Source organism: Piliocolobus tephrosceles, chromosome 2 (assembly GCF_002776525.5).
Source record: "Piliocolobus tephrosceles isolate RC106 chromosome 2, ASM277652v3, whole genome shotgun sequence".
In the NCBI taxonomy this organism is placed as follows: domain Eukaryota; kingdom Metazoa; phylum Chordata; class Mammalia; order Primates; family Cercopithecidae; genus Piliocolobus; species Piliocolobus tephrosceles.
Genome location: NC_045435.1, coordinates 83,469,602 through 83,481,880, shown reverse-complemented (window position 1 = coordinate 83,481,880; position 12,279 = coordinate 83,469,602). Strand labels below are relative to the sequence as shown.

Below are 12,279 nucleotides of genomic sequence, written 5' to 3'. Positions count from 1 at the left end.
TTTTTTTTTTTTTTTTTTTTTTTTTTGAGGCTGAGTCTCGCTCTGTCGCCTGGGCTGGAGTGCAGTGGCCGGATCGCAGCTCACTGCAAGCTCTGCTTCCCAGGTCCACGCCATTCTCCTGCCTCAGCCTCCTGAGTAGCTGGGACTACAGGCGCCCACCACCTCGCCCGGCTAGTTTTTTGTATTTTTTAGTAGAGACGGGGTTTCACCATGTTAGCCAGGATGGTCTCAATCTCCTGACCTCGTGATCCGCCCGTCTCGGCCTCCCAAAGTGCTGGGATTACAGGCTTGAGCCACCGCGCCCGGCCTTAAATAAATAAATTTTAAAAATAAAATTATGAATGTAAATATATTTCATCAATTCTACACCACATTTTTTTCACGTTTGAATATTTCTGAAATCAGGATGCATCTTAAAAATCACTGGCAAAGTTAGGCATGGTAGTTCATGACTATAATCCCAGCACTTTGGGAGGCCAAGGTGGGAGGATTGCTTGAGCCCAGGAGTTCAAGACCAGGCTGGACAACATAGCAAGACCCTATCTCTATTTTAAAAAATCATTGGCGGCTGGGCGCAGTGGCTCACACCTGTAATCCCAGCACTTTGGGAGGCCGAGGCGGGTGGATCATGAAGTCAGGAGATGGAGACCATCCTGGCTAACACGGTGAAACCCCATCTGTACTAAAAATACAAAAAAATTAGCCGGGCGTCGTGGTGGGCGCCTGCAGTCCCAGCAACTCAGGAGGCTGAGGCAGGAGAATGGTGTGAACCCGGGAGGCGGAGCCTGCAGTGAGCAGAGATCGCGCCACTGCACTCCAGCCTGGGGGACAGAGCGAGACTTCATCTCAAAAAAAAAAAAAAAATCACTAGCAACTTACATTTATAACTGTCAAGGGCTTTTCTTACATGGTAGTACATAAAATAATGTCATGTCTCCCAAGCAATGGAATTTTGATTCAAGAGTTGCCAAACCTTTTTTTTTTTTTTTTTTTTTTTTTGAGACAGAGTCTCACTCTGTCGCCAGGCCGGAGTGCAGTGGTGTGATCTCAGCTCACTGCAACCTCTGCCTCCGGGGTTTGAGCGATTATCCTGCCTCAGCCTCCCAAGTAGCTGGGACTATAGGCGCTCGCTACCATGCCCAGCTAATTTTTGTATTTTTAGTAGAGACAGGGTTTCACCATGTTAGCCAGAATGGTCTCAATCTCTTGACCTCGTGATCCGCCCACCTCAGCCTCCCAAAGTGTTGGGATTACAGGCGTGAGCCGCCGTGCCCGGCCCAAACTTTTTTGTAATTAGGAAGTTTCCCTGAAAACCTGGCTTCTCTGGGGAAATTGACAGCCCCTTTAGTTGGAAAAGGAACCCTCCAGCCGGCTCCATTCCCTACCTGGCACACTCCAGGTAAAGTGGAAAGTCTCCCAGCAGGATCCACCTTCCCTGAAGCATGACTTCTCCCTCCCCAGAGGATCATGGGTATATGATCACTGATTTCCTTTCTGTGCAGATGCTCCAGGAGAGGTGGTACCCTCTGGGGAATCAGGTGAGTGTTCAGTTAGGGGAGAGAGGTTGTTGGTGCTGGTGTTGAGCCAGGTCTAGGCATCACCCCTCCCCTAAGAGAGCCAGCTCCTGTTGAGGTATCTGACTGTGAGAAACAGGAGCCCCAGGTCCACTGAGCCTAGGCTCATCAAGCGGGCTGGGCCAGCTGTGGCATGAAGCAGGGAGCCTGGGGAGCTTGGAAAGCTGTCCCAGCAAGACCCAAGGAGATTACAACCAAACAGCCATCAATAGAAAGGAGGATCTTTGGGGGCTGCAGAATTCCATGGGGACGTTTTTTTAGGTCACCTATAGCCTTCCCCAGGGTGGAGGCACCTGTTACGGCACCCCAAGCAGGGTTGGGCACTAATGTTGAGTTTCTCGTTTCCAGGACTCCGAAGGAGAGGCTCTGACCCAGCAAGTGGTAAATACACAAGCTCAGATAGGAGAGCCAGAGTGGGTGCTGATTCCAGACGATGGGTTGGGACTTCAGACAGCCTGAGAGTGTGGGTTAGTCCCAGCAGGGACTGTTGCCAGCCAATGTCACTATGATTCAGAAGGGGGATCTCCAGTGCAGGGGAAATGGAACGGAAGGCAGACTCAGGCCTGAGGAAGGAGGAGGAAGTCAGTGGGGGTTCCGAGGACAGCACCCCCATCTTCACAGTTTTGCTCGACTGATCCTGCAGTGAGTGCCCTCTGACCCAGGAAGAAGTACTCAGGATATTAATTCTCAATGAGGTAGGGAAGGGAAAATCCCACCTGCCGTCCTGCATCAAAGTTAAACACTCATCTCTCTCTTGTTCCTAAGGAGAAGTGGAGGCCTCTCAGTTAAGAAGACTGAATATAAAGAAAGATGGTAAGGAACTTGGTGTAGCAGACCTGCTTTTTCCTGTCTGGCTGGATTTCTAGGGGTGAAATAGCACAGTAGCAATCATTACCCACCTCTGTCGTATACCCTGCAGTTTACATATTACTCAGCTCAGAATCAACTCAACAGGGTGGGACAATGGTTCCCATTTTGCAGATATGAAAACTGAGGTTCCAGGCTGGGGAGCGGCCTTACAGCTTGTGAGTGGTGTGGCCTGAGCTTGAGCCCTGGTCCTCTGCTCTTTCTGCTATGCACAGTCACTAGGATGGTAAATGCCTTCCAGGCCTTGTGGCCAGGATGGGGAGCTGGAGGTCAGCTGAGCTGAGAGAGTTGTAAGGTTAGATTAGACCAGACTCTGGGAAAGGAGCAGTGAAAATGGGAGTAACCTCCCTGCTCCAGGCCTGGAATCCATGGGGACTTCTAGGAGGAAGGGTAGGGCAAGAGGAAAGTCCATGGCGCTGAGCACAGAGACTTTTTGTAATTAAAAAAAAAAAAAAGGTCAGACATGCTGGCTCACAACTGTAATCCCAATACTTTAGGAGGCCGAGATGAGAGGATTGCTTGAGGCCAGGAGTTCAAGACCAACCTGGGCAACATAGCGAGACCTTGTCTCTACTAAAAATTTAAAAATGTTCTGGGTGTGATGGCATGCACCTGTAGGCCTCGCTACGTGTGAGGCTGAAGCAGGAGAATTGCTTAAGCCTAGGACTTCAAGGTTGCAATGAGCTGTGATCTCACAACTGCACTCCACCCTCGGTGACACAGCAAGACCTTGTCTCCTCTCCCCAAAAAAAGAGAGAAAGCAGCAGATGTTGATTCCCCACCCCTGCCTTCACAGATGAGTTTTTCCATTTTGTCCTCCTGTGTTTTGCCATCGGGGCCTTGCTGGTGTGTTATCACTATTATGCAGGTAGGGGGGTGCCCTGGGGAATGCACAAGGGGAATGGCACGGGGGGGGGGTGCAGGGGGCAGGGGCGTCAAGACCTGGAAGCTGACCATTCCCTCCCTCACTGCCCTTCCAGACTGGTTCATGTCTCTTGGGGTCGGCCTGCTCACCTTTGCCTCCCTGGAAACCGTTGGCATCTACTTTGGACTAGGTAAGCCCCTCCCCAGCATGTACACACACACAGTCTCTTGGAGGGGTAGTGGGTAGAAATATTCAATTTCATACTCATTCAAGTGTGGACCAGAGAGTCACAATGTACACTTAAAAAAAAATTTTCCTTATGCTCATGTTTTCTTCCTGACCACTTTCAAGGTCAATGTAAGGTCACTGGCAAAACCCTGTGGGAAAAATGGGCAGCTCCATACAATGCAACAGCAACAGTTTAAAGTGGCAAACAGGCCGGGCCCAGGGCACATGCCCATGATTCCAGTTACTCAGGAGATTGGGGCAAGAGGATCGCTTGAGCCCAGGAATTTGTTCAGCCTGGGCAACATAGCAAGACTCTGTCTATAAAATAAAAAGATAAAAGTGGCAAACAAAATAGAACTAGCCAGATACTGAAAACAAGTTAGTTAATGGAGTTGGGAACTGAATTTGGCAAGTGAGTTTCCTGCCACTATTCCTGCTGTTCACGGTTGTTGTTTTCAGTAATAATAACTCTAGTACCATTATCTAAGCTTAACCTGCTGCCTGAAATTCCGCCATCAGAGCTTTGTTTGCATGAGTTAGGTCCTTGTCCAATGGTGACCAGGTATCCCTTGTGGGGGTACAAACTTAACTCACTTTTTTCTTTGCTTCTGAGCAGTGTACCGCATCCACAGCATCCTGCAAGGCTTCATCCCCCTCTTCCAGAAGTTCAGGCTGACAGGTAACTTTTAAAGTCTTCCTGTGTTCACTCTTTTTCTCCCTAGCAGGGTCTTCATTTAGAAGGAGACTTAGCATACAGGAAAGAACACAGCCCGGAGGCAGAGGACCCAGGTTCGAGTCCTACCTCTGCCAGTTTACTAGCTCTGTGACCCTGGATGAGCCATGTAGCCTTGGCTTCCTCAACTGGAAAATAGGTGTGATACTTTTCTACTGCACAAGTGTGTTGTGAAGATCAAGTGAGGAATGGATGCAAAGGCCTGAAGTGTGAAACAGTAGAAAAATGGTCTGGTTAGTCTTCATTCTCTTATAGAACTTTACACTTCCCCAAACACTATCTCCTCCATGGCTGTACTTGCCTAATAGCAATTGGGGAGGTAGGCTTTAGCAATGCTACACTTGACCAATAGGAAACTGAGGCTCAGAGAGGTGGAGTGACTCGCCCACAGTCACACAGCTTCAGTGGCTGGGCTGGGCGAAAGCATGTCGTCTTTCTTGACTGACAGCTCTGTGACCACCTTATGTCTCAGAATGGAGAGGCCAAGTGGCTGTGCTGGGGAAATATCTGTCTCCTTTAATCCATGTAATAAAGAAAAAGAAAACTAGCTATTATGACAGTGGGTCATTGAGACCCATGGCTTCTGAGGTGACTACATCATGCCAGCTGTGAGGGGTACTTGGGCATCTGAGGTGATGGTGGGGATGAAGCCTGGCTGCCTTCAGAATCCCATGCCATCTTGTGGCCTTTGCCTTCCAGGGTTCAGGAAGACTGACTGAGGCCACTGCCAGGCGGGCAGCAGAGGCAGGCCCCACTGTGACCACCACTGTGACACCTGAGCCCACAAGGACAGACCGGCATTCTGAGAGATGCGCAGGAGAGCAAGCCAGACCAATAAAAAGAACGTTTTTCCTTCCATGTGGTCTGAATGTACTGCTGTGCAACCCAGCTGCCAGGATGGAAGGCAGAGGGTGGGTGTGGGACCTGAGCCTTCACAGTACCTGGACCAACAGGAAGATTCTGGGAGGTCACTGCTCTCAGAAGATAGCAAGAGACCATGGGCTCTGCAAGCTGTGATCTGTCTGGGTCATGGTTTTTCTCAAATCCCAGGCTATCCGGGTACACTCTTAGGTGCTACCGAGCCATCCCGGGAGAGATAGATAGTCCACTGCCCTGAGGCAGGGAGCCACCAGTCTGGTGTCCCTTGGTGAACCTGATGCAGGTACGATGCTGGGGACTAAAACCATTTTTTTCCACCCCCCCCAAAAAAGGCAGGAAAATGATCATCAGAAACAAAATGGCAGCCAGGCATGGGGGCTCACACCTGTAATCCTAGCACTTTGGGAGGCTCAGGCTAAGGGTCGCTTGAAGCTAAGAGCTCAAGACCAGCCTGGGCAACATAGTGAGACCCCTATCTCTACAATTTTTGTTTCATTTGTTAATGACCAAATGTGGTGGTATATACCTGTACATACCTGCAGTTCCAGCTACTCAAGAGGCTGAGGCAGGAGGACTGCTTGAGCCCAGGAGTTCAGGGCTCCAGCAGTCACTCCACTCCACGATCAAGCCACTGCACTCCAGTCTGGGCGACAGAGCAAGACCCTTTCTCTAAAATTAAAAAAAAAAAGACAAATAAAAATTGCATATGTTTGTAGTGTACAACATGTTTTGAAATATGTGGAATGGCTAAATCAAACTAATTAACATATGTATCACCTCACATACCATATTTTATGATGAGAACAGTAAAAACCTACTGTCAGCAATTTGCAAGTATACAATACATTGTTATTAACTATGATCACCATGCTATATGATAGATCTCCTGAACTTGAACTGAGTTCTTGATGGTCACAGACATGCTGTTCTCAAAACTCAGAAAGGTAACTTCTGGCCAGGTGCGGTGGCTCATGCCTATAATCCCAGCATTTTGGGAGGCCGAGGCGGGTGGATCACAAGGTCAGGCGTTCAAGACCAGCCTGGCCAATATGGTGAAACCCTATCTCTCCTTAAAAAAAAAAAAAAAAATTAGGTGTTTTTTTTTTTTTTTTTTTTTTTTCTCGAGACAGAGTTTTGCTCTTTCTCCCAGGCTGGAGTGAAGTGGTGCAATCTCAGCTCACTTCAGCCTCCACCTGTCACAGTCAAGTGATTCTCCTGCCTCAGCCTCCTGAGTAGCTAGGATTATGGGTACCTACCACCATGCCCAGCTAATTTTTGTATTTTTAGTAGAGATGGGTTTTCACCATATTGGCCAGGCTGGTCTCGAACTCCTGACCTCGGGTGATCCACCCACCTTGGCCTCCCAAAGAGCTAGGATTACAGGCGTGAGCCACCGAGGCTGGCCCTGGCTGTGATTTTGGTCAAGTCCTCCCCTCTCCCAGCCTCAGTGTTCTCATCTGTACAGTGGGGAGCATAACAGTGCCCACCTTATGGTGTTATGTTGAGAACTGCATGAGATACTTACGTAAAGTCTTATGCACAGACTCTGGCACATAGGTCATGCTCAGTCAATGGGCGTTATTACAGTAGACAGGACCACAAATCAGATCCCCTTAGGGTCAAGCAGGCAGAGTCAGCAAGATGTAGAAAAACGGGGGCTGAGCGCAGTGGCTCACACCTATAAGCCCAATACTTTAGGAGGCCAAGGTAGGTGGATTGCTTGAGCTCAGGAGTGTGGTGGTGTGTACCTATGGACCTAGCTACTCAGGAGGCTGGAGTGGGAGAATCGCTGGAGCCTAGGAAGTCAAGGCTGCAGTGAGCCATGATCATACCACTGCACTCCAGCGTGGGAGACAGAGTGAGACCCTGTATCAAAAAAATAAAAATGAAAAAAGTAGGGAGCAGGAATAGGGGAACAGAAGAGCATATACCTGACCAAAGTGGGCAGCTGCTGTCTAACAATTTCAGGTGAGAACACCAGCTGAGTGGGATCTGTCAGCCAAGAGAACGAAAACCACACCAGGTGCTTTAACAGAGAGAATGTAATAGAGGGGACATGTTAACCAGGTGCAGGACTACTGGAAAGACAAAAAGGGACCGTGGTATCACAAAGTGTAACTGAGGGAACTGCCTAGGGCTAGAGGGAAAAAGGAAAGAGGTTGGCGCTATTAGAAGTGAGAGGCCAGGTGTGGTGGCTCAGTCTATAATCCCAGCACTTTGGGAGGCCCAGGCGGGCCGATCACCTGCAGTCAGGAGTTCGAGACCAGCGTGGCCAACAGGGTGAAACCCCGTCTCTACTAAAAATACAAAAATTAGCCAGGCTTGGTGGTGGGCGCCTGTAATCCCAGCTACTCGGAAGGCTGCTGCAGGAGAATCACTTGAACCTGGGAGGTGGAGGCTGCAGTGAGCCGAGATCATGCCACACACTCCAACCTGGGCAACAGAGCAAGACTCTGTCTCAGTAAGTAAGTAAGTAAGTAAATAAATAAATAAATAAATAAAGTATGAGAAGATTGAGAGAGGGTCCTCCAGAGCTGGGACCCAGACCTCTGGGGAAAAGGCACTGCTCAGCTGGGGAGGTATCTCTGAGGGGCCTGAGGAGGCTGGTTCTACAAGTGCAAGACCACTGGGGTCAGATCTCCAGTTTCTTAGCAGAAGCCCCAAATCTAGAGTTTGGCAACTATTTTTTTTATTTCCACTTCTGCCATGGAAAACAGTATAGTGATTCCTCAAAGAACTAAAAATTGAATTACCATATGATCCAGCAGTTCTACTTCTGTGCATATGCTAAAAAGGGACTTGAAGGGATATCTGTACACCCATTTTCACAGCAGCATTATTTCCAGTAGCCAAAAAGGGGAAGCACAAGTGTCCATCAATGCGTGAATGAATAAACAAAGCATGGTATATTACCAGCTTTTAAAAAGGGAAATTATTTGAGACTTCACAATAAAACAAAAATCAAAGGGGAAAAAAATGGAAATTCTGGCCAGGCATATTGGCTCATGCCAGTAATCTCAGCACTTTGGGAGGCTGAGGTAGGAGGATCATTTGAGCCTAGGAGTTTAACACCAGGCTGGGCAACACAGTAATACTCCACTTATGCAAAACATAAAAGCATTAGCCAAGCATGGTGGCACATGCCTGTGGTCCTAGCTACTTAGGAGGCTAAGGTGGGAGGATCACTTGAGCCCAGGAATTGGAGGCTGCAATGAGCCATGATCATGCTACTGCACTCCAGTGTGGGTGACTGAGTAAGACTCTGTCTCTAAAAAAAATTAAAAATAAAAAAAAAATTCTGACACATGCTACCACACAGATAAACCTTGAGAACATTACGTTAAAAGGACAAATACAGTTATGATTCCACATATATGAGGTACCTAGGGTAGTCAGATTGATAGAGACAGAAAGTGGAATGGTGGGTGCCGGAGGCTGCGGGACAGGGAATGAGAGTTAGTGTTTAATGCTCCCAAACATTGGTTCCCAAACAGAGTGTCAGTTTGGGAAGATGAAAAAAGCTCTGGATATGGATGGTTGTGATAATTGCACAACACTGTGAAAGTATTTAATGCCACTGAACTGTACACTTAAAAATGGTTATGGTGATTAATTTTATGTTATGTCTATTATACTTTTTTTTTTTTTTTTTTGATGGAGTCTCACTCTGTTGCCTGGGCTGGAGTGCAGTGGCACGATCTGCAAACCTCTGCCTCCCAGAGTCAAGGGATTCTCATGCCTCAGCCTCCCGAGTAGCTGGGACTGCAGGCAACTGCCACCATTCCTGGCTTTTTTTTTTTTTTTTTTTTTTTTTTTAGTAGAGACAGGATTTCACCATGTTGGCCAGGCTAATCTTGAACTCTTGACCTCAGGTGATCCGCCCACCCTTGGCCTCTCAAAGTGCTGGGATTACAGGCCACCTTACATGGACCACTTTTTTTTTTTTTTAATTTCAAATTATTAGTGGTTAAATAAAACTGTATCAGGCCTGCAGCCCACAAGCTTACAGCTGCTTGCTTTGTTGAAGGCTTTTTATCGTGTCAAGCTAAAGACAGGAGCTAAAAGTGGTGCACGCAGGCGTCTGGTTACACCTCAGGCATCAAGTGCATTCCTGGAGCCCCAGTCCAACGTGTGGGCTAAAAATAAAGCATTGAATCTTGAGCCCAGGAAGGCAGTGTTGAAAAGTGGAGGGGTGAGGAGGAGGTGATGTGGAAGGGGATGGGCTTTGGTCTTTGGCTGTCCTGGATGCTGTGTGCTAGATTTCTGCTTTGATCACAGTAGAGGGAGGGCGAGAATATGGATTTCAAAACCATACAAGTCAGCTTGTGCCGGGAAGATTTTTTTAAATTTAATTTCAACTTCTGCTATGGAAAACAGTATAGTGATTCCTCAAAGAACTAAAAATAGAATTACCATATGATCCAGCAGTTCTACTTCTGCACATATACCCAAAGGGGACTTGAAGGGATATCGGTACACCCATTTTCACAGCAGCATTATTTACAGTAGCCAAAAAGGGGAAGCACAAGTGTCCATCAATGGGTGAATGAATAATCAAAGCATGGTATATTATCAGCCTTCAAACTAATACTTCTGCACATATACTTCTGTGCATATGCCCCAAAGGGACTTGAAGAGATATCTGTCCCTTCAAGAGAAGTCTGAGAGGACTGTGGAGGTTGTTTATCCTGTTCTCCCGACACAGCCCCTGGAATCTTCTGTCTACTCCAGAGGATCTGGGCCTGTACCACAGATGGAGGAGTGAAGGGACACTGCTGACTAAACCTAGGAATCTGAGGGAAGCACTTAACACTGGAGCTGGGAGATGTAGGGAAGGGCTATCCAGGCAGAGGCCCACAGCATGGGCAAAGGTGTGGAGGAATAAAAGAGGATAGCACAGCTGGGTGCGGTGGCTCACATCTGTAATCCCAGCACTTTGGCAGGCTGAGGCAGGTAGATCACTGAGGTCAGGAGTTCAAGACCAGCCTGGCCAATATGGTGAAACCCTGTCTCAACTAAAATTGGAAAAAATTTATCTGGGTATGGTGGCAGGTGCCTGTAATCCAAGCTACTTTGGGAGGCTGAGGGAGGATAATCGCTTGAACACGGGAGGTGGAGGTTACAGTGAGCCAAGATCGTGCCTTTGCACTCCAGCCTGGGCGACAAGAGCGAAACTCTGTCTTAAAAAAAAAAAAAAAAAAGAATAGTACGTCTTAGAGCAACAAGGGATTAGACCAGTGTAGTTGAGGCATCCAAGGTGGGAGTAGGGCTCAGGACAGGTGGGCAAGAGAGCACACAGGTAAATTGCTCCCCTCCCCCAGCAGGACCTTGACACCTGAGATAAAGAGCTGAGAACAGGCCAGGCCCAGTGGCTCACGCCTGTAATCCCAGCACTTTGGGAGGCCATGCAGGTGGATCACGAGGTCAGGAGATTGAGACCATCCTGGCTAACATGGTGAAACCCCATCTCTACTAAAAAAATGCAAAAAATTAGCTGGGCATGGTGGCGGGCACCTGTAGTCCCAGCCACTTGGGAGGCTGAGGGAGGAGAATGGCGTGAACCTGGGAGGTGGAGCTTGCAGTGAGCTGAGATCGCGCCACTGCACTCCAGCCTGGGAGACAGAGCAGAGACTCCGTCTCAACAACAACAACAAATAACAAACAAACAAACAAAAGAGCTGAGAACATTAGCCTAAGGACAATAAGGACAACGTGGAGCCTTGGAAGGCATTTGAGCAGAAAAATGGCATAGTGAGACTGCACTTCAGAAAGATCACTGCACTCCTCTGGTAGCCCTGTGGGGGCTGTGGCAGGACAAGAATGAGCCTCACAGGCCTCCAGCTCTAGGGATCCTAACTGAGCAAGCACTGCAGTGCTCTGTTTGCAGCAAGGACACAGTTGCCTTGAGATGCCCCCACCTGATGACTTTGCCATGAGCAGGGTGCTAAGGCAGGCCCATTCCTAGGAGACATGGGATTTCTCTGAGCAGACTTTGGCTTAAGGACTCCCCAACACCCCGCCAAACCCTCCTTAGACTGCATGGCCAACTAGGACCCTTCTACCCAACCCTCTTTCCCTCTCTTCCTCACCTGGGGCTGGACTTACATCCCAATCCTCTCATTTCCCTCCCTGTTTCCCCACTACACGTGTTTTCTTTAATAAAATCCTTGCACAATTTAATCTCATCCTGGCATTTCCTTCTCAGAGGACTCAGACTAATGGGGTGAGATTAGAGGCAGGGGGGACACAGGAAAAGAAAGGAAGGGTAAGCTTGAAGACATTCCAAAGGTCTAATCCACAGTGTGACTTGAGGTGTATGCTCACCATCGGCCCCCTGGGCTTTCCCAGTGGTTGGAGTTCCTAACACTCAGCAGAGTAATTGCCTATTTCTTTTTTTTGAGCTGAGTTTTACTCTTGTCTCCCAGGCTGCAGTGCAATGGCACAATCTCGGCTCACTGCAACCTCCACCTCCCAGGTTCAAGTGATTCTCTGGCCTCAGCCTCCCGCGGAGCTGAGATTACAGGGACCTGCCATCATGCCCAGCTAATTTTTTTGTATTTTTCATAGAGACAGGATTTCACCATGTTGGCCAGGCTGGTCTCAAACTCCTGGCCTCGAGTGATCTGCCTGCCTCAGCCTCCTAAAGTGCTGGGATTATAGGCACGAGCCACCACGCCCGACTAATTTTTGTGTATTTTTAGGAGAGACGGGGTTTTACCATGTTGGCCAGGCCAGAGATCACGCCACTGCACTCCAGCCTGGGCGACAGAGCAAGACTGCCAAAAAAAAAAAAAAAAAATTAGAAGAATTGAAAATAGGGACTCAGGCCGGGCGCGGTGGCTCAAGCCTGTAATCCCAGCACTTTGGGAGGCCGAGACGGGCGGATCACGAGGTCAGGAGTTCGAGATCATCCTGGCTAACACGGTGAAACCCCGTCTCTACTAAAAAATACAAAAAGCTAGCCGGGCGAGGAGGCTGGCGCCTGTAGTCCCAGCTACTCGGGAGGCTGAGGCAGGAGAATGGCGAGAACCCGGGAGGCGGAGCTTGCAGTGAGCTGAGATCTGGCCACTGTACTCCAGCCTGGGTGACAGAGCAAGACTCCGTCTCAAAAAAAAAAAAAAAAAAAAAAAAAA

General features: G+C 48.5%; 1 protein-coding gene and 1 long non-coding RNA gene across 6 annotated transcripts in view; one reads left to right on the top strand and one right to left on the bottom strand.

Annotated features, from left to right (window-relative positions):
- The window catches only part of LOC116418714 (transmembrane protein 40-like), an 11,450-nt gene extending 6,325 nt beyond the window's left edge, over window positions 1–5,125 (top strand). For 2 of the 5 annotated variants that reach the window (XM_031935200.1, XM_031935198.1), the window contains 7 exons: window positions 1,503–1,538; window positions 1,923–1,955; window positions 2,340–2,387; window positions 3,238–3,309; window positions 3,422–3,496; window positions 4,151–4,213; window positions 4,967–5,125. In XM_031935200.1, coding sequence (XP_031791060.1) covers window positions 1,503–1,538; window positions 1,923–1,955; window positions 2,340–2,387; window positions 3,238–3,309; window positions 3,422–3,496; window positions 4,151–4,213; window positions 4,967–4,986 — 347 coding nt within the window. In that variant the 3' untranslated portion in view covers window positions 4,987–5,125. The remainder of the gene's footprint in view (window positions 1–1,502; window positions 1,539–1,922; window positions 1,956–2,339; window positions 2,388–3,237; window positions 3,310–3,421; window positions 3,497–4,150; window positions 4,214–4,966) is intronic. The other 3 variants (XM_031935199.1, XM_031935201.1, XM_031935202.1) reach the window with 3 other exon arrangements.
- The window catches only part of LOC116418715, a 12,550-nt gene continuing 4,246 nt past the window's right edge, over window positions 3,976–12,279 (bottom strand). The window contains exons 2-3 of the long non-coding RNA XR_004228849.1: window positions 5,683–5,815; window positions 3,976–4,469 (exon numbers count right to left, since the gene is read on the bottom strand). This is a non-coding gene — a long non-coding RNA (uncharacterized LOC116418715). The remainder of the gene's footprint in view (window positions 4,470–5,682; window positions 5,816–12,279) is intronic.